At 37.5% G+C, this 23,247-nt stretch overlaps 1 protein-coding gene across 1 annotated transcript in view; it reads right to left on the bottom strand.

Annotated features, from left to right (window-relative positions):
- Nucleotides 1-22,949, bottom strand: part of LOC125230309 (E3 ubiquitin-protein ligase Ubr3) — a 182,319-nt gene extending 159,370 nt beyond the window's left edge. The window contains exon 1 of the mRNA XM_048135438.1: nucleotides 22,451-22,949. Within this exon, the coding sequence (XP_047991395.1) occupies nucleotides 22,451-22,667 (217 nt within the window). The 5' untranslated portion in view covers nucleotides 22,668-22,949. The remainder of the gene's footprint in view (nucleotides 1-22,450) is intronic.
- Nucleotides 22,950-23,247: the final 298 nt, after the last annotated feature.

Below are 23,247 nucleotides of genomic sequence, written 5' to 3'. Positions count from 1 at the left end.
GATGCCACTTTGTGAATACCTTCAGAAGCCGTTGCTCAATCAAGATACTCAGGTCATTTGCGGGCACTCGTAGTAGATTCGCCATAAAAAAATACAACTTGAAAATTTTAAAAACTCAACTTATGGTCCTATGTCGAAGGCCGAAAAAATACTTGGGATCGGATCCTTACGATCCCACTTTGTGAATACCTTCAGAAGACGTTGCTGAATCAAGATACATAGGTCATTTGCGGGCACTCGCAGAAGATTCACCATAAAATAATAAAACATGAAATTTTTAAAAACACAACTTATGGTCCTATGTCGAAGGCCGAAAAAAATACTTGGGATCGGAACCTTACGATTCCACTTTGTGAATACCTTCAGAAGACGTTGCTGAATCAAGATACATAGGTCATTTGCGGGCACTCGCAGAAGATTCACCATAAAATAATAAAACTTGAAATTTTTAAAAACTCAACTTATGGTCCTATGTCGAAGGCCGAAAAAAATACTTAGGATCGGATCCTTACGATGCCACTTTGTGAATACCTTTAGAAGACGTTGCTCAATCATATTACACATGTCGTTTGCGGGCACTCGCTGAAGATTCGCCATAAAAAAATAAAACTTAAAAAATTGAAAAACTCAACTTATGGTCCTATGTCGAAGGCCGAAAAAAATACTTGGGATCGGATCCTTACGATGCCACTTTGTGAATACCTTCAGAAGACGTTGCTCAATCAAGATATTCAGGTCATTTGCGGGCACTCGCTGAAGATTCGCCATAAAAAAATAAAACTTAAAAAATTGAAAAACTCAACTTATGGTCCTATGTCGAAGGCCGAAAAAAATACTTGGGATCGGATCCTTACGATGCCACTTTGTGAATACCTTCAGAAGACGTTGCTCAATCAAGATACTCAGGTCATTTGCGGGCACTCGTAGTAGATTCGCCATAAAAAAATACAACTTGAAAATTTTAAAAACTCAACTTATGGTCCTATGTCGAAGGCCGAAAAAAATACTTGGGATCTGATCCTTACGATCCCACTTCGTGAATACCTTCAAAAGACGTTGCTGAATCAAGATACATAGGTCGTTTGCGGGCACTCGCAGAAGATTCACCATAAAATAATAAAACTTGAAATTTTAAAAACTCAACTTATGGTCCTATGTCGAAGGCCGAAAAAAATACTTGGGATCGGATCCTTACGATGCCACTTTGTGAATACGTTCAAAAGACATTGCTTAATCATAATACATAGGTCATTGGCGGGCACTCGTAGAAGATTCACCATAAAAAAATAAAACTTAAAAAATTTAAGAACTCCACTTATGGTCCTATGTCGAAGGCCGAAAAAAATACTTGGGATCGGATCCTTACGATGCCACTTTGTGAATACCTTCAAAAGACGTTGCTCAATCAAGATACTCAGGTCATTTGCGGGCACTCGTAGTAGCTTCGCCATAAAAAAATACAACTTGAAAATTTTAAAAACTTGACTTATGGTCCTATGTCGAAGGCCGAAAAAAATACTTGGGATCGGATCCTTACGATCCTACTTTGTGAATACCTTCAAAAGACGTTGCTGAATCAAGTTACATAGGTCATTTGCGGGCACTCGCAGAAGATTCACCATAAAATAATAAAACATGAAATTTTTAAAAACTCAACTTATGGTCCTATGTCGAAGGCCGAAAAAAATACTTGGGATCGGATCCTTACGATTCCACTTTGTGAATACCTTCAGAAGACGTTGCTGAATCAAGATACATAGGTCATTTGCGGGCACTCACAGAAGATTCACCATAAAATAATAAAACTTGAAATTTTTAAAAACTCAACTTATGGTCCTATGTCGAAGGCCGAAAAAAATACTTGGGATCGGATCCTTACGATGCCACTTTGTGAATACCTTTAGAAGACGTTGCTCAATCATAATACACATGTTGTTTGCGGGCACTCGCTGAAGATTCGCAATAAAAAAATAAAACTTAAAAAATTGAAAAACTCAACTTATGGTCCTATGTCGAAGGCCGAAAAAATACTTGGGATCAGATCCTTACGATGCCACTTTGTGAATACCTTTAGAAGACGTTGCTCAATCATAATACACATGTCGTTTGCGGGCACTCGCTGAAGATTCGCCATAAAAAAATACAACTTGAAAATTTTAAAAACTCAACTTATGGTCCTATGTCGAAGGCCGAAAAAAATACTTGGGATCGGATCCTTACGATCCCACTTTGCGAATACCTTCAGAAGACGTTGTTCAATCAAGATACACAGGTCATTTGCGGGCACTCGTAGTAGCTTCGCCATAAAAAAATACAACTTGAAAATTTTAAAAACTCAACTTATGGTCCTATGTCGAAGGCCGAAAAAAATACTTGGGATCGGATCCTTACGATGCCACTTTGTGAATACCTTCAGAAGACGTTGCTGAATCAAGATACATAGGTCATTTGCGGGCACTCGCAGAAGATTCACCATAAAATAATAAAACATGAAATTTTTAAAAACTCAACTTATGGTCCTATGTCGAAGGCCGAAAAAAATACTTGGGATCGGATCCTTACGATTCCACTTTGTAAATACCTTCAGAAGATGTTGCTGAATCAAGATACATAGGTCATTTGCGGGCACTCGCAGAAGATTCACCATAAAATAATAAAACTTGAAATTTTTAAAAACTCAACTTATGGTCCTATGTCGAAGGCCGAAAAAAATACTTGGGATCGGATCCTTACGATCCCACTTTGTGAATACGTTCAGAAGACGTTGTTGAATCAAGATACATAGGTCATTTACGGGCACTCGTAGTAGATTCGCCATAAAAAAATACAACTTGAAAATTTTATAAACTCAACTTACGGTCCTATGTAGAAGGCCGAAAAAATACTTGGGATCGGATCCTTACGATGCCACTTTGTGAATACCTTTAGAAGACGTTGCTCAATCATAATACACATGTCGTTTGCGGGCACTCGCTGAAGATTCGCCATAAAAAAATAAAAATTAAAAAATTGAAAAACTCAACTTATGGTCCTATGTCGAAGGCCGAAAAAAATACTTGGGATCGGATCCTTACGATGCCACTTTGTGAATACCTTCAGAAGACGTTGCTCAATCAAGATACTCAGGTCATTTGCGGGCACTCGTAGTAGCTTCGCCATAAAAAAATACAACTTGAAAATTTTAAAAACTCAACTTATGGTCCTATGTCGAAGGCCGAAAAAATACTTGGGATCGGATCCTTACGCTGCCACTTTGTGATTACCTTCTGAAGATATTGCTTAATCATAATACCTAGGTTATTTGCGGGCACTCGTAGTAGATTCGCCATAAAAAAATACAACTTGAAAATTTTAAAAACTCAACTTATGGTCCTATGTCGAAGGCCGAAAAAATACTTGGGATCGGATACTTACGATGCCACTTTGTGAATACCTTCAGAAGACGTTGCTGAATCAAGATACATAGGTCATTTGCGGGCACTCGCAGAAGATTCACCATAAAATAATAAAACATGAAATTTTTAAAAACTCAACTTATGGTCCTATGTCGAAGGCCGAAAAAATACTTGGGATCGGATCCTTACGATGCCACTTTGTGAATACCTTCAAAAGACGTTGCTCAATCAAGATACTTAGGTCATTTGCGGGCACTCGTAGTAGATTCGCCATAAAAAAATACAACTTGAAAATTTTAAAAACTCAACTTATGGTCCTATGTCGAAGGCCGAAAAAAATACTTGGGATCGGATCCTTACGATGCCACTTTGTGAATACCTTCAGAAGACGTTGCTCAATCATAATACACATGTCGTTTGCGGGTACTCGCTGAATATTCACCATAAAATAATAAAACTTGAAATTTTTAAAAACTCAACTTATGGTCCTATGTCGAAGGCCGAAAAAAATACTTGGGATCGGATCCTTACGCTGCTACTTTGTGGTTACCTTCAGAAGATATTGCTTAATCATAATACCTAGGTTATTTGCGGGCACTCGTAGTAGATTCGCCATAAAAATATACAACTTGAAAATTTTAAAAACTCAACTTATGGTCCTATGTCTAAGGCCGAAAAAAATACTTGAGATCGGATCCTTACGATCCCACTTTGTGAATACCTTCAAAAGACGTTGCTCAATCAAGATACTCAGGTCATTTGCGGGCACTCGTAGTAGATTCGCCATAAAAAAATACAACTTTAAAGTTTTAAAAACTCAACTTATGGTCCTATGTCGAAGGCCGAAAAAAATACTTGGGATCGGATCCTTACGATGCCACTTTGTGAATACCTTCAGAAGACGTTGCTCAATCAAGATACTTAGGTCATTTGCGGGCACTCGTAGTAGATTCGCCATAAAAAAATACAACTTGAAAGATCCCAAGTATTTTTTTCGGCCTTCGACATAGGACCGTAAGTTGAGTTTTTAAAATTTTCAAGTTGTATTTTTTTATGGCGTAGGTACTACGAGTGCCCGCAAATGACCTGAGTATCTTGATTGAGCAACGTCTTCTGAAGGTATTCACAAAGTGGCATCGTAAGGATCCGATCCCAAGTATTTTTTTCGGCCTTCGACATAGGACCATAAGTTGAGTTTTTCAATTTTTTTAGTTTTATTTTTTTATGGCGAATCTTCAGCGAGTGCCCGCAAACGACATATGTATTATGATTGAGCAACGTCTTCTGAAGGTATTCACAAAGTGGCATCGTAAGGATCCGATCCCAAGTATTTTTTTCGGCCTTCGACATAGGACCATAAGTTGAGTTCTTCAATTTTTTAAGTTATATTTTTTTATGGCGAATCTTCTATGAGTGCCCGCAAATGACCTGTGTATCTTGATTAAGCAACGTTCTTTCAAGGTATTCACAAAGTGGGATCGTAAGGATCCAATCCCAAGTATTATTTTCGGCCTTCGATATAGGACCATAAGTTGAGTTTTTTAAATTTTCAAGTTGTATGCTTTTATGGTGAATCTTCTACGAGTGCCCGCAAATTCCCTGTGTATTATGATTGAACAACGTCTTTTGAACGTATTCACAAAGTGGGATCGTAAGGATCCGATCCCAAGTATTTTTTTCGGCCTTCGACATAGGACCATAAGTTGAGTTTTTAAAAATTTCAATTTTTATTATTTTATGGTGAATCTTCTGCGAGTGCCCGCAAATGACCTATGTATCTTGATTCAGCAACGTCTTCTGATAGTATTTACAAAGTGGAATCGTAAGGATCCGATCCCAAGTATTTTTTCGGCCTTCGACATAGGACCATAAGTTGAGTTTTTAAAAATTTCATGTTTTATTATTTTATGGTGAATCTTCTGCGAGTGCCCGCAAATGACCTATGTATCTTGATTCAGCAACGTCTTCTGAAGGTATTCACAAAGTGGCATCGTAAGGATCCGATCCCAAGTATTTTTTTCGGCCTTCGACATAGGACCATAAGTTGAGTTTTTAAAATTTTCAAGTTGTATTTTTTTATGGCGAATCTACTACGAGTGCCCGCAAATGACCTGTGTATCTTGATTTAACAACGTCTTCTGAAGGTATTCACAAAGTGGCATCGTAAGGATCCGATCCCAAGTATTTTTTTCGGCCTTCGACATAGGACCATAAGTTGAGTTTTTAAAATTTTCAAGTTGTATTTTTTTATGGCGAATCTACTACGAGTGCCCGCAAATGAGCTAAGTATCTTGATTGAGCAACGTCTTTTGAAGGTATTCACAAAGTGGCATCGTAAGGATCCGATCCAAAGTATTTTTTTCGGCCTTCGACATAGGACCATAAGTTGAGTTTTTAAAAATTTCATGTTTTATTATTTTATGGTGAATCTTCTGCGAGTGCCCGCAAATGACCTAAGTATCTTGATTGAGCAACGTCTTTTGAAGGTATTCACAAAGTGGCATCGTAAGGATCCGATCCCAAGTATTTTTTTCGGCCTTCGACATAGGACCATAAGTTGAGTTTTTAAAAATTTCATGTTTTATTATTTTATGGTGAATCTTCTGCGAGTGCCCGCAAATGACCTATGTATCTTGATTCAGCAACGTCTTTTGAAAGTATTCACGAAGTGGGATCGTAAGGATCCGATCCCAAGTATTTTTTTCGGCCTTCGACATAGGACCATAAGTTGAGTTTTTAAAATTTTCAAGTTGTATTTTTTTATGGCGAATCTACTACGAGTGCCCGCAAATGACCTATGTATCTTGATTCAGCAACGTCTTCTGAAGGTATTCACAAAGTGGCATCGTAAGGATCCGATCCCAAGTATTTTTTTCGGCCTTCGACATAGGACCATAAGTTGAGTTTTTAAAAATTTCAAGTTTTATTATTTTATGGTGAATCTTCTGCGAGTGCCCGCAAATGACCTATGTATCTTGATTCAGCCACATTTTCTGAAGGTATTCACAAAGTGGCAGCGTAAGGATCCGATCCCAAGTATTTTTTTCAGCCTTCGACATAGGACCATAAGTTGAGTTTTTAAAATTTTCAAGTTGTATTTTTTGATGGCGAAGCTACTACGAGTGCCCGCAAATGACCTGAGTATCTTGATTGAGCAACGTCTTCTGAAGGTATTCACAAAGTGGCATCGTAAGGATCCGATCCCAAGTATTTTTTCGGCCTTCGACATAGGACCATAAGTTTAGTTTTTCAATTTTTTAATTTTATTTTTTTATGGCGAATCTTCAGCGAGTGCCCGCAAACGACATATGTATTATGATTGAGCAACGTCTTCTGAAGGTATTCACAAAGTAGCATCGTAAGGATCCGATCCCAAGTATTTTTTTCGGCCTTCGACATAGGACCATAAGTTGAGTTCTTCAATTTTTTAAGTTATATTTTTTTATGGCGAATCTTCTATGAGTGCCCGCAAATGACCTGTGTATCTTGATTAAGCAACGTTCTTTCAAGGTATTCACAAAGTGGCATCGTAAGGATCCAATCCCAAGTATTATTTTCGGCCTTCGATATAGGACCATAAGTTGAGTTTTTAAATTTTCAAGTTGTATGCTTTTATGGTGAATCTTCTACGAGTGCCCGCAAATTACCTGTGTATTATGATTGAACAACGTCTTTTGAACGTATTCACAAAGTGGGATCGTAAGGATCCGATCCCAAGTATTTTTTTCGGCCTTCGACATAGGACCATAAGTTGAGTTTTTAAAAATTTCAAGTTTTATTATTTTATGGTGAATCTTCTGCGAGTGCCCGCAAATGACCTATGTATCTTGATTCAGCAACGTCTTCTGAAGGTATTTACAAAGTGGAATCGTAAGGATCCGATCCCAAGTATTGTTTTCGGCCTTCGACATAGGACCATAAGTTGAGTTTTTAAAAATTTCATGTTTTATTATTTTATGGTGAATCTTCTGCGAGTGCCCGCAAATGACCTATGTATCTTGATTCAGCAACGTCTTCTGAAGGTATTCACAAAGTGGCATCGTAAGGATCCGATCCCAAGTATTTTTTTCGGCCTTCGACATAGGACCATAAGTTGAGTTTTTAAAATTTTCAAGTTGTATTTTTTTATGGCGAATCTACTACGAGTGCCCGCAAATGACCTGTGTATCTTGATTTAGCAACGTCTTCTGAAGGTATTCACAAAGTGGCATCGTAAGGATCCGATCCCAAGTATTTTTTTCGGCCTTCGACATAGGACCATAAGTTGAGTTTTTAAAATTTTCAAGTTGTATTTTTTTATGGCGAATCTACTACGAGTGCCCGCAAATGACCTGTGTATCTTGATTTAACAACGTCTTCTGAAGGTATTCACAAAGTGGCATAGTAAGGATCCGATCCCAAGTATTTTTTTCGGCCTTCGACATAGGACCATAAGTTGAGTTTTTAAAATTTTCAAGTTGTATTTTTTTATGGCGAATCTACTACGAGTGCCCGCAAATGACCTAAGTATCTTGATTGAGCAACGTCTTTTGAAGGTATTCACAAAGTGGCATCGTAAGGATCCGATCCCAAGTATTTTTTTCGGCCTTCGACATAGGACCATAAGTTGAGTTTTTAAAAATTTCATGTTTTATTATTTTATGGTGAATCTTCTGCGAGTGCCCGCAAATGACCTATGTATCTTGATTCAGCAACGTCTTCTGAAGGTATTCACAAAGTGGCATCGTAAGGATCCGATCCCAAGTATTTTTTTCGGCCTTCGACATAGGACCATAAGTTGAGTTTTTAAAATTTTCAAGTTGTATTTTTTTATGGCGAATCTACTACGAGTGCCCGCAAATAACCTAGGTATTATGATTAAGCAATATCTTCAGAAGGTAATCACAAAGTGGCAGCGTAAGGATCCGATCCCAAGTATTTTTTTCGGCCTTCGACATAGGACCATAAGTTGAGTTTTTAAAATTTTCAAGTTGTATTTTTTTATGTCGAAGCTACTACGAGTGCCCGCAAATGACCTGAGTATCTTGATTGAGCAACGTCTTCTGAAGGTATTCACAAAGTGGCATCGTAAGGATCCGATCCCAAGTATTTTTTTCGGCCTTCGACATAGGACCATAAGTTGAGTTTTTCAATTTTTTAATTTTTATTTTTTTATGGCGAATCTTCAGCGAGTGCCCGCAAACGACATGTGTATTATGATTGAGCAACGTTTTCTAAAGGTATTCACAAAGTGGCATCGTAAGGATCCGATCCCAAGTATTTTTTCGGCCTTCTACATAGGACCATAAGTTGAGTTTATAAAATTTTCAAGTTGTATTTTTTTATGGCGAATCTACTACGAGTGCCCGTAAATGACCTATGTATCTTGATTCAGCAACGTCTTCTGAACGTATTCACAAAGTGGGATCGTAAGGATCCGATCCCAAGTATTTTTTTCGGCCTTCGACATAGGACCATAAGTTGAGTTTTTAAAAATTTCAAGTTTTATTATTTTATGGTGAATCTTCTGCGAGTGCCCGCAAATGACCTATGTATCTTGATTCAGCAACATCTTCTGAAGGTATTTACAAAGTGGAATCGTAAGGATCCGATCCCAAGTATTTTTTTCGGCCTTCGACATAGGACCATAAGTTGAGTTTTTAAAAATTTCATGTTTTATTATTTTATGGTGAATCTTCTGCGAGTGCCCGCAAATGACCTATGTATCTTGATTCAGCAACGTCTTCTGAAGGTATTCACAAAGTGGCATCGTAAGGATCCGATCCCAAGTATTTTTTTCGGCCTTCGACATAGGACCATAAGTTGAGTTTTTAAAATTTTCAAGTTGTATTTTTTTATGGCGAAGCTACTACGAGTGCCCGCAAATGACCTGTGTATCTTGATTGAACAACGTCTTCTGAAGGTATTCGCAAAGTGGGATCGTAAGGATCCGATCCCAAGTATTTTTTCGGCCTTCGACATAGGACCATAAGTTGAGTTTTTAAAATTTTCAAGTTGTATTTTTTTATGGCGAATCTACTACGAGTGCCCGCAAATGACCTGTGTATCTTGATTTAACAACGTCTTCTGAAGGTATTCACAAAGTGGCATCGTAAGGATCCGATCCCAAGTATTTTTTTCGGCCTTCGACATAGGACCATAAGTTGAGTTTTTAAAATTTTCAAGTTGTATTTTTTTATGGCGAATCTACTACGAGTGCCCGCAAATGACCTAAGTATCTTGATTGAGCAACGTCTTTTGAAGGTATTCACAAAGTGGCATCGTAAGGATCCGATCCCAAGTATTGTTTTCGGCCTTCGACATAGGACCATAAGTTGAGTTTTTAAAATTTCAAGTTTTATTATTTTATGGTGAATCATCTGCGAGTGCCCGCAAATGACCTATGTATCTTGATTCAGCAACGTCTTTTGAAGGTATTCACGAAGTGGGATCGTAAGGATCCGATCCCAAGTATTTTTTTCGGCCTTCGACATAGGACCATAAGTTGAGTTTTTAAAATTTTCAAGTTGTATTTTTTTATGGCGAATCTACTACGAGTGCCCGCAAATGACCTGAGTATCTTGATTGAGCAACGTCTTCTGAAGGTATTCACAAAGTGGCATCGTAAGGATCCGATCCCAAGTATTTTTTTCGGCCTTCGACATAGGACCATAAGTTGAGTTTTTAAAATTTCAAGTTTTATTATTTTATGGTGAATCTTCTGCGAGTGCCCGCAAATGACCTATGTATCTTGATTCAGCAACGTCTTTTGAAAGTATTCACGAAGTGGGATCGTAAGGATCCGATCCCAAGTATTTTTTTCGGCCTTCGACATAGGACCATAAGTTGAGTTTTTAAAATTTTCAAGTTGTATTTTTTTATGGCGAATCTACTACGAGTGCCCGCAAATGACCTGAGTATCTTGATTGAGCAACGTCTTCTGAAGGTATTCACAAAGTGGCATCGTAAGGATCCGATCCCAAGTATTTTTTTCGGCCTTCGACATAGGACCATAAGTTGAGTTTTTCAATTTTTTAAGTTTTATTTTTTTATGGCGAATCTTCAGCGAGTGCCCGCAAATGACCTGAATATCTTGATTGAGCAACGTCTTCTGAAGGTATTCACAAAGTGGCATCGTAAGGATCCGATCCCAAGTATTTTTTTCGGCCTTCGACATAGGACCATAAGTTGAGTTTTTCAATTTTTTAAGTTTTATTTTTTTATGGCGAATCTTCAGCGAGTGCCCGCAAACGACATGTGTATTATGATTGAGCAACGTCTTCTGAAGGTATTCACAAAGTGGCATCGTAAGGATCCGATCCCAAGTATTTTTTTCGGCCTTCGACATAGGACCATAAGTTGAGTTCTTAAATTTTTTAAGTTTTATTTTTTTATGGTGAATCTTCTACGAGTGCCCGCCAATGACCTATGTATTATGATTAAGCAATGTCTTTTGAACGTATTCACAAAGTGGCATCGTAAGGATCCGATCCCAAGTATTTTTTTCGGCCTTCGACATAGGACCATAACTTGAGTTTTCAAAATTTTCAAGTTTTATGCTTTTATGGCGAATCTTCTACGAGTGCCCGCAAGTGACCTGTGTATCTTGATTGAGCAACGTCTTTTGAACGTATTCACACAGTGGCATCGTAAGAATCCGATCCCAAGTATTTTTTTCGACCTTCGATATAGGACCATAAGTTGAGTTTTTAAAATTTTTAAGTTTTATTTTTTTATGGCGAATCTTCTATGAGTGAAAAATTTATGTTTTTATTGGATCGTAATGATTTCACATACTAAACGTCGTGAACTAACGATGAACTAACAAATCCATATCGATTTTGCACGATAGAAGCCATAAAAACAGTTTACTGCTGCAACCTATGTTTTGGGTTCCCCCATTTAAATGAATAATGCGTAGTGGTGTTGCACTTAGGATCCTAACGATTTTATATACTGAACTAACGTCAACTAACGATCATCTTTCGATTCTAATTGACAGAAATAGTAAAATCGAGTTTGGGGCGGTGTAGCCTGAAGTTGGCCGCCCCACTTCATTTTTTAAAAAAAAATACTTCTAATCGGATCCTAACGATTTTATATACTGAACTAACGTCAACTAACGATCATCTTTCGATTCTAATTGACAGAAATAGTAAAATCGAGTTTGGGGCGGTGTAGCCTGAAGTTGGCCGCCCCACTTCATTAAAAAAAAAATACTTCTAATCGGATCCTAACGATTTTATATACTGAACTAACGTCTACTAACGATTATCTTTCGAATTCAATTGACAGAAATCGTAAAATCGAGTTTGGGGCGGTAGCGTGAAGTTGGCCGCCCCACTTCATTTAAAAAAAAAAAATACTTCTAATCGGATCCTAACGATTTTATATACTGAACTAACGTCTACTAACGATTATCTTTCGAATTCAATTGATAGAAATCGTAAAATCGAATTTGGGGCGGTAGCGTGAAGTTGGCCGCCCCACTTCATTTAAAAAAAAAAAATACTTCTAATCGGATCCTAACGATTTTATATACTGAACTAACGTCTATTAACGATTATCTTTCGATTCCAATTGACAAAAACCGTAAAATCAGTTTTGGGGCGGTAGCGTGAAGTTGGCCCCCTCCATTTTGTTTTTTAAAAAAAGTGATGTTGTTATCGGATCCTAACGATTTCACATACTGAACTAACGTGAACTAACGATGAACTAACGATATAGATATGTAATTTGCGGGCACTCGATATGGGGCGGTCAACTTCACGGAGGTATGAAACTAAGCTAGTGGCCGTGACCAAGACCTCGAACGTGTCGGTTTGGTCTAGAATTCTACATTGTCCTACGTGACTCGAAGCATCGATGCTTGATGCGTACCCATTCCTTACATAAAGGGCCTTTTAGTTTTTTTAGTATAGTAATAGTATTAGTTTGTTAGCTGTAAATTACTTCGTTAAATTCTACTCCCATGCCAATTTTATACAAAAATTATAGCATTTAACTACTAAAAGAAGCTATCCTTTCGTGATCTGTATCAGTAAGACCTAAGACCAATTTAAGGAGCTACCGAAATGACAATATGTTCGTATCGTATCGTAACAGCATTTACATCTGAATAAAATGAAGTTCTGAAATGGCACATTTATTTGACAAATTAGGGCATCATTGCCGTATTAGGGCCTTTAAAAAACGAGGATTAATCCTGAATGTCAGCTTATCTACTTCCTCGTCCTGCATATTGCATCGAGGTGCGCAGAGCGGCCTTGATGACTATAAACGACCAACTCGTTTGTGACAACTCTGTTCGAGCGTTCCTCGCTCGCTCGCGCTCGATTTTCATAGGGAATTGGCATTAATGATGATATGCCCACATTTTGCGGCGGTTTGGGTGCAATGTCACACAAGGTTCCTCGTTGACGAAATGATGTCCTTGATGAAATGATGACTGGATGATGGACATAAATTACGTCCAACAGCAGCTCTGATGTAGCAACCCTTCTCGTCAGGCGTTTAATTTTCATTGGAAATGAACATTTACATTTTATTATAATAGTTTGCCCATTCGGTACAGAGCTAAATTAGATTTGAATATAAAGCCTTTACTTTCCATCTTAGAACGTAATTCCGACTGTAAATAGTTATTTGTTTCACAAGGGGGCAAAGTTGTTGTTTAACCGCACGTCACGCCAATATTGATACCCGAGTAGTGATGGGTCGTTACCGGTAATATTACTAAAACGAGTATTTTACCAGTAATGTTACTAGTAATATTACCACTAGGCGGTAATTTAGAGAAATATAGACATAAAAATAGATAAAAAATATTTCTTTTGTGTTTATTTATACAAAGGAGACATGTTGCACTGTATTATAACAAAAAATAATACCTACCTAACGTCATTTAGTAAACTACCAATATTACCAGTAATATTCCCAATACTACCGAGTATTTTACCAATCTTACTGGTAATATTTCTATAGTAGTATGATATGAAAGTTGCAATGAATCATAATTTTAAGGAATAATATGGCGAAAATATAACAAAAAATTGTTAAATCAGTTTTAATTTGTTGTATTAGGGTTCCGTACCTCAAAATGGAAAAACAGAACCCTTATAGGCCAGCCTCTAAGGTCTGTGACACCGTCCGTCTGTCACAGACACAGCCAATTTTCTCCGAAACTACGGATTCGAATAACTTGAAATTTGATAGACGTATGTAACCTTATGACCCAAAAACGGAAATGTCACTTACATTAATACATTTCTATCATAAGGGGTCACTTTAGGTAATGTAATAATTATTTTTTTTTAAATGAAAGATTGTGTTACATGTTACATATCACATCAAAGAGCTTCTTATACTAGAATTATAGGCATCTCAAAATTGTGTTTTTTTTTTAATTAATTAATAAATAATTTAAGAAATGTGGCTACTCACAGATTACAAATTTAGTGCGAAAAGAATTTCTTCATACTTTTACGGAAATGTACGAGCGTGTGATGCTATTTCAGCCAGTCTCAGTATAAGACGTACTGACAATGTCTGAACTAGCATGGCAAATACGAACGTTTCCGTAAAAATACGAAGGAAAAGCCTTTCGGCTTTTGCACTACATCTGTAGCAACGTGTCTGTCTGTATAAACATTTTCATTTATAATTTTTCCCAGCTACACCATATTTTTGATCTCCTGTAGTACCAGGGCCGCAGAACCGGAAGGCGAAATAATAGAAAATTTCCTGCAAATATCCATATTTCCTATCACCTGTAGTAGTACTAGGACCATAGAACCGAAAGGTGGTAAGGCAGGGTTAGTGCGTTTTCACATTATCCGATCCGATATCGGATGTCGGACCCATATCCCATACATTACAGGCGCCATCTTGGATTTTTTCCATTGAAATCCTTCCGACTTCCGATATCGGATCGGATAATGTGAAAACGCACTTACACAGCCGTAGGCACACAGATTAGTTTCTGTATTGTAAATATAGAAAATTAATAGGGTAATATTTTATGCTTAAATCTCATCTAACAAATTTTCGTTAAACTGTAAATAGTAGAAAAATGATCCGATAATGGAGTTTCACTTCTTACTGTACCTGAGAGTAAAAAAGAGAAAAAAATCGGCCGTCCTACTCGGACTTTGCTGGTTTTGTTTCACATTACCTATTCTGTACACACACATAGTTAACACAAAGTTATTGGGTACCTAATGCAGACTTGCAATTGTATTACAATAGATAGGTACCGTAAACTGGGGTTACATTGATCAGTTTCAAAGTTTAAACTTCTCTAACATCAACTTTTTTTAGTCTTTCGCTGCTAAAAATCTAGAAATGCTAATAAAATAATGTACGGAGAAAAAAAAACTAAAACTAGGTTTTTTGTGGTAATCGAATGTAACCCCTTACAGAAGTATTTTATCTCAAGGAAACATAAAAATCTGTTCGCAGGTACAAAAGTTACAACTGCTATAAAGCAACTGCACAAACTGCAAACAAACTGCAAAAGTATGCTATTTTGGGATTACTTTGATCAAACATATAAATTACCATCTACGAAAAATCAACTTTATGTAAGATTGTCTCAATATTTATCACAAAAAGAGATCAAATTATCAGTCTCAATAAGTACCTTGACATAATACACAATAATCAACTTTGTGTAAGCATGGTCAATGTTACCCCATGCAGGTGATCAAAGACACCCCACAAATTAAATAATTAGTAATAAAATGCGCAGTTTGAATTTTAACACGAAACTCAATACAATGATATACCTAAAATATGTCTAGCAAGCTAATAATTCACTGAGAACCTTTTACCTTTAATACCCACTAAGTTAGTTTAGAAGTTATTTGAACATGATAAATAGCGATATACTATACTTATATTTTGACACGTGATTTGCACTGCCCACGACTATACTTTTTCGCTGCGTTAGAGCAACTAATGGAAGTAACTATAATATAGTGCCAACGCCGTTAAAAAAATGGACAGATGCGTTGGGTTGGGACATGTAGAATTTTGCGTTAAAAAACGAAGTTTTTATCAATGTAACCCCAAGTATCAAAGTAACCCCAGTTTACGGTAATTAGCTAATTACGTTTATATCGTTGAGTACAATTTTTGTCAAAATAAATAAATTTGGGTAGGTTCCACTCTAACCAAAGCTGTCAATTTCCTACTATTTAGCCTGATGTGTGCAAAGTTATAAGTTTAATAAATAGTTTTTATATTTTATGGAACAGGGACAAAATATTCAAATATCAGATATTTCTGCTACATGATACCACAAAATTATACGAAGTATATTTGCAGTTGGTGACGATGTAGGAAAGGAATGTTTCCAGTAAGACTGGTAATTTACTCGGTATTTTTGGGAATATTACTAGTAAGATTGGTAATTTACTCCCCGAGGCACTCTACGGGTTTTTTTAAGTTTTATGGCGGCGACTTAGTAATACATAATTAAAAAAATAACCATCGCGTCTCATAAAAATCGCTAATTTTGTATATTACCGGGTTTTGGTAATATTACCGGTAAGATTGGTATTTTACTGGTAATATTCCCAAATGGAAAAATACTGGTAACGAGTATTTTACCGACGACCCATCACTATACCCGAGCGAGCGCAAGATTTTAATACTGATCCGCGACCGTAGCAAGTGGATCAAAAAGTGGAATCATGAGCGTTGCTACGGTTTCAAGGCATGAAGATTAAACAAACTTTGCCACCGAGTGAAACACAAAATGTTTCACCCCACCAACTACAAAACATCAAACTAAATTAAATCCATCAATCTATTCAATATTTATGATTCAAACTCATCATTTATAGGTAAAATCTGTTAGCGAGCTTATGATATCATCATATCAAGTTAAAATGTATGAAATTACTTTTGCACTCTCGTGGATAAAATACAATTTTGCTATCTGTTTTCGAATAGCAAAGTAACTATATACCAGTTGGTGTGGTGAAAATAAAATTACATCAATGTCTAAGGGACCGACCCCACTTTTTGAATTACATTCAGGCGGCGTGGCGGAGACGTCCGTTGCGTGCCCCGAGACACGCGACGCTCTGGTGTGGCCGGTCCCTAAGAAGGACGTAAGATGTGCCTCCAGGTCCAGGCGTCGTGGAGCGCGCCGCGACGCCGCCGCGCCTCCTGGGGGCGCGTCTTACTTATGGAACTATTGGATACGATTAGAAATCGCACTTTTCCACAATACTGGCATGAGTACTAAATCTGTTTACGAGCAAGGCAGGTAAAATCATCGTTAAAATAAAAGGCTAATAGCAACCTATAAAGGTAAGCGCTTAAGCCAAAAGCAATTAACATAAAACTCATAGCTTAATATAAACCTTAAAATCTTAGCAATTTCGTAGAATACATAACAGATTTAATTAGTCATTCCTTTACTATAATGATTATTAGTAGACTTGTTAATTAAGTATTAAAATAGCAGTGGACAAACTCTGTTTCTGTATATTGCTGCATTTGCTGCGAGGCTCTCATAAAAAGTGCAGTGCAGCAGCCAAAGTTGATTAGGTACTCTTTAGCACCACCCAGGGGACACGTGTAGGGAATCTAAGGTAATCTTCCTACGGACCTCCAGAAGACCTGATCACCCTTAGCGACGAGGCCAATAAATGGCTGATTGGACTTAATTTTAACCTATGAATGTTTCTGTTCGTTGCCATACGACTAAATAAAAAAAACCGGCCAAGAGCGTGTCGGGCCACGCTCTGTGTAGGGTTCCGTAGTTTTCCGTATTTTTCTCAAAAACTACTGAACCTATCAAGTTTAAAACAATTTTCCTAGAAAGTATTTATAAAGTTCTACTTTTGTGATTTTTTTCATATTTTTTAAACATATGGTTCAAAAGTTAGAGGGGACGCACTTTTTTTTCCTTTAGGAGCGATTATTTCCGAAAATATTATTATTATCAAAAAAACAATCTTAGCAAACCCTTATTAATTTTTCAATACCTATCCAACAATATATCACACGTTGGGGTTGGAATGAAAAAAAATATCAGCCCAGTTTACATGTAGGGGGAAGGGGCATTTTTTTCCATTTTTTATTTTTGCACTTTGTTGGCGTGATTGATACACATATTGGTACCAAATTTCAGCTTTCTAGTGCTAACGGTTACTGAGATTATCCGCGGACGGACGGACGGACGGACGAACAGACACACATGGCGAAACTAGAAGGGTTCCTAGTTGACTACGGAACCCTAAAAAGTATTATAATACACGAGGTCGTAAGAAAATTCTCCCCCTTTATCCATACTTAATATTATAAATGGGAAACTGTGTGTCTGTTTGTTTGTCCGTCTTTCACGGCAAAACGGAGCGACGAGCGACGAATTGACAGGATTTTTTTAAGTGAAGATAGTTGAAGGGATGGAGAGTGACATAACTGACATAGGCTACTTTTTGTCTCCTTCGAACCCCCCACTTCCCTAAGATGGGGTGGGTGGACGTTTGTATGGAGCATTCCGCAAATTTAGAATTTAACGCGAGCGAAGCCGTGGGCAAAAGCTAGTAATACCTACCTAAAGCTTCAGTCTTCATTAAATGACGTCACCGAGTCACATCCAAATCGATTATGTGACGCATAATAATTTGGCATGATCACACCTCTAAACGACCATGTGTAAAAAGTCGCAAGTCATTCTAAAGACGGACACTGACACCGGCGACAGGCCTTATATCTTCGCGATAGGGTTTATAAGCTGTCAAAGTGCGAGGTTTGGTTTTGGCACGGTGTCATTGACCCCTGCGCTTGACCCACATGGGTTACACGGCCGTGCGCTGACACCGATAGGCCCAGCATCCGCGATTGACCATTTGAGGAAAAGTCTTAAAGGATTAGGCCTCGTTTACACTAGTCACGGCAGTAATAGACAATCCATGCTAGGGAATTGAGATTACCTGTCTGGACTTTGCCATCTAAAAGACCAACATCAAGACTTATATAATAAATTAACAACTACTAAGTACTTACTCTGCTCTTTGCCATATTTGGCAATTTTAACGAAAATAATAATATTTTGTTTGGGTGTCGGGTATTGTAGTTTGGGCTAGTCCTACTGTGCCAAACCCAGCTGCTCAAGTAATCCTATCAGACTTGTGATGTTGAATAGGACTTTGAGATAGTCTCTAGGAGACCTTAAAAATACAAGCATAGACATTTTTTCTTGTGTAGTGATGCATCTACTTATTTTAGAAGTGAGTTTACCTCTACTAGTTTATTTAGTTTGGAAACAAAGTGATAGCCAAAGAAAATATTATGAATAATTTTTACAAAAGACAAAGTTGTCTTGTTTTGAAAAATAAATGTATCTCTATCATTTAGTTACAAACCGTTTAGTTTCTAGTTATCAAATATAAACTCTAATTCAAAGCCTTGGAGTTTTTATTTATACAACTACACAAAGGTGTTTATTACTCAAAGCCTAAGACAAAATTATTCATGTGTTAAATATTCAATAATGGTATGACAGCTCGAAATGAGTCATGACTGTAAACAGTCACAGTTTCTTACTGACTGCAATTAAAGGTGTTTTTGCAATTGGTATGTTATTACATACTGTTACTTACATTGAAGGAAAACATAAGGAAACTGGACTAATCCCAAAAAGGCCTAATTTCCCTTTGGGTTGTAAGGTCAGATGGCAGGTGCTTTCGTACAACTGCTGTGCTTGGGATTAGTTGTAAAAGCGGATCCTAGGCTCCTAGAGCTGTGATACATACTGTGATGATGATGATGATGATGATGCATACTTTATTTGCAACAAATAAATACATTTGCATGACCTGTCTGGTCATCAACTCATCACTCATCAGTTCAGTGTTCCAGTTCAGTGACAGAATAATGTGAGCATTTTACTATGGTTCATATGAGAGCCTGGGGCCTGCTAGTTTACTAATCCGAATCTAAACCTAGAACATTCCATTGCTAATCTGCGAATAGATTTCTAGATTTTGATTGACATGGATTTCCACAATGTAATGCCTGATTTCCAAGAAGTCGACTGGCGACAGCCTATATCGTGCAGTCTACATGGCTTATGATCGCGTTCAATGGACGACCGGTCTGGCGCAGTCGGTAGTGACCCTGCCTGCTGCGTCGCGGTCCCGGGTTCGAATCCCGGTAAGGGCATTTATTTGTGTGATGAGCACAGATACTTGTTCCCGAGTCATGGATGTTTTCTATGTATGTATATAAGTATTTATATATTATATATACCGTTGTCTGAGTACCCACAACACAAGCCTTCTTGAGCTTACCGTGGGCCTCAGTCAATCTGTGTAAGAATGTCCTATAATATTTATTTATTTATTTAATGGAGACATGCTACTTGTGGTCGCGATCCTCAGCATTGAGGGAACGAGGAAGAAGAAGAAGGTATGTGACATAGATATGTCATGAAATTATTTTATGTACCAGTGACCCGAACAGGCTTTTAACTATGTTCAATACTGTCTAATTGTTTATAATAGGTTCTAGACATGATAAAGCCATTAGTTGAGCATTGTTAATGACCCTATCCCACTAAACTAATGGTTATACAACCACCAAACAATAATAAAAAAACATGTCAACTCTTATCAGTTATCAGTATTGTAAACATGACTGTTGTTAAAATTAGATTAAGATGGCAGATGATAATGAACGTTGTAATAAAAATATTATTAATGCAATGTACAATAGGAAAATATGGGGAAAATTGTGGCGTAGGCGAGAGGCTGGCAACCTGTCACTGCAATGTCACAGTTTCGTTTTCTTTCAACCCCTTATTTGCCAAGAGTGGCACTGAAGCTTTAGTGGTTTCATGTGTTCTGCCTACCCCTTTATGGGATACAGGCGTGATTGTATGTATGTATGTACAATAGGAAAACAACTAATACAAAATAGTCCAAGACCCAAACCTGGTAAAAACCTCACGAGCATTCCATGGGCAGTCCCATACAAACGCATCATATATAACCTAACCACAAAATTAAAATTTTGTAAAAAATCCCGACCGCAACATAGTAGACCAATTTTCATGAAACATGGCTAAGAACACTCCCGACTAACTCAGCTTTCAGACAAAAAAAAACTAAATCTAAATCGGTTCATCCGTTCGGGAGCTACGATGCCACAGACAGACAGACAAGTCAAACTTATAACACCCCGTCGTTTTTGCGTCGGGGGTTAAAAAATAAAAAGCCTTTATGTCTGGTAAAAAACAACTTATTGTTAGTTTACAATGAAATAAAACTATGGAAAAATAAAATAAATATTGATTGATTGATTGATTGAAACGGATGAAATTGCGTATAATGAATTTAAAATTCATCCCGACGTTTCGAACTCTTTACAGCGTTCGTGGTCAACGGGTAAACTAACATTTATGTTACACCAGAACCCTCATTTGAGGTACAGGCCTCTTTCAGCTGACTACATTTGATGCAGTCTTCATCATCATCATTGGCCACAGCATCTTTCCAGATGATAGTTGTAGCGACTAAGTAAGGAGATATCCTGAGGAGGCAGACTACATTCTACATTAGTTGTGATGGCCGATGCGGTCTTGGGCTACCCATATCCAGCTGATCCCAGCTACTTTTACCAAGTCGCCTTTCCGTACTAATGGCCAGCTCTTGTTTCTTTTTCCAAGCTGTTGTTCGAATGGTCCATCTATCACCCTGGAGCCTAGCAACACAGAACAAGATTGACATAGAAGAAACAAGTTGATCTATTTGTATAGAGGCCGAGCATGTCAGATTTTGTACTGAAGTTGTTACTTGCCTGTGATTTTAAATACGTCTCAGCCCCTTGAATGTTCATAATTTTTATGTTGTTGCAATTAAATATCACGTAACAAGGCATTTTTTATGTTTTTGTTGACTTCAACTTACAAAAATTGACGCCCGAAAGCTGTGAATAAAGATGGACAACTCAGTGGATTTTATTGAGTTCCTTTGACAGTCTAAGTAGATATGTTTGCTTGATCTATGGCATATAATAACATCTGTACCTAGCAACATGGCCAGCCATTCTCCATTTTTGTATCTGGGCTTGGCTGAGTGCATCTATGATCTTAGTTTTGCCTCGGATTATTGAGTGATCTTATCTATCTTCTGTATCTTTACCAAACTCCTCTCTATTCGTCTTTGACATGAAACTATCATCTTTTCATGTCATATGTTGTTTTTTTTTTTTTCAATTTTTAAAAATGGCAATAGATTTATTGTGCATCATTCTGCACCTTACTTTAATAAGAAATCCTCTTAGGGACCATCCACACTCATAAGACGCATCCACACTCATTGCGCGCCCCGAGACACGCGACGCTTAAGTGGGAACACTGCCTTACACCAGCCAATTTGCAGAAAATTAGAATTTGTATGGGGCAACAGTAGACTATTTCATGGAGTGCTCCATCAGTTACCACGTAAAAAAGTCAATCATATTAGGTTACTTACTTTTCTGATAATAGTTAAATCAGGATGGTTAGTATTTATATTGATTGCCCAGTATGAACTGCACCTTTAACTGACCTAAATTACCAATAAAATATACTGAATGTACAAATTTGATACTCCAAATACTTGTAGAATTAAAATATAAAGAGATTGAATGTATTATTCCAATTGGTTATAGAAAATACTAATATAATATACACCTTTCCTATTCATTTCAGGCATACTATATTTGTTTACTTCGATACAAAAGCATGGTTTAAATGTTAACTAATTATTGATCTTGATCACATATGCAGCAATTTGATACTAAAGATACTCATGGACTCAGCAAATATAATAAAATTAGAATTTTCCATAAAACGAGACAATGAATACATGTCAATTAACAGTTAACCTGTCCTAACTGTCAAACTTATTCCAATTGAACACACTGCTCAAAGGACCTTAAACGTCCTAGTTATACTAGCATGGAACCTCACGGATCACAAATATAGCAGATATTGCACAAATCTACGCAATAAAGCAGTTATAACCTAGAAAGAAAGAAATAATTGTAGAGTACAGTTAGCTGGGTGAACTCACCGACAGCCGCGAACTCGTCGGGCGTGCGGCCGCCGGCCAGCAGCCAGCGGCACCAGTCGATCGTCTCCCATTCGTCGATGGCCTTGCTGGGATTCAGGAGCACGTCCAGCAGCGGACCCAGGTGCTGAGGGGATCCGCTCGCGCAATCCGCGCTAATGTACGCGGCTGCACCTCTCTTCCCCTTCTTCATCAACACTTGTGCCGTCGAAATCGACATTGTAACACTTTAAATTCACTCACACACAATGTACACATAAGCCACCGTATTATTTCGGTCACTCACGGAAGAAACACCATTTCAAGTTTTACATAAGGCAATGAACTGTGGCCCGTAACGCTCCCGCGGTCAAACATCGTGTGGGCACGTCGGGTGAACACTATCCGCCGAAACTCGCGAACGCGATTTGTCAATGATTTTATTAAAAATAATAGATACCGATAAAAATAACTTTTATTTCACAGTGAAATTAGGCATTACAGAAACAACTCGATCCTTCGTGTTTTTTTTTTAATTATTGAAGGATGGCAATAATGGCATGGTGTTACTGTAGATAAAAAATACACTCATCAAAGGTTTCCTATTCATTATCCATCATATTGTGATAAATGTATGCCATCAAAAACAAAACTTGTAAAAACACCAAGTCTCGCAACTCAGTTCTTCTGGCGTAAAAAGAGTTGAGATCCCTTTAATACCAAGTCGGTTAATTTACTCAGTCCCTACTTAAAGGACCTTCTGCCGTAAGTTGTTACGTAGTTTACCTATAGCTAACCTAATAATATCTTATAACGACCAT

This window comes from Leguminivora glycinivorella, chromosome 10 (assembly GCF_023078275.1).
Source record: "Leguminivora glycinivorella isolate SPB_JAAS2020 chromosome 10, LegGlyc_1.1, whole genome shotgun sequence".
NCBI lineage: Eukaryota > Metazoa > Arthropoda > Insecta > Lepidoptera > Tortricidae > Leguminivora > Leguminivora glycinivorella.
This window is presented reverse-complemented; position numbering and strand designations above follow the sequence as displayed.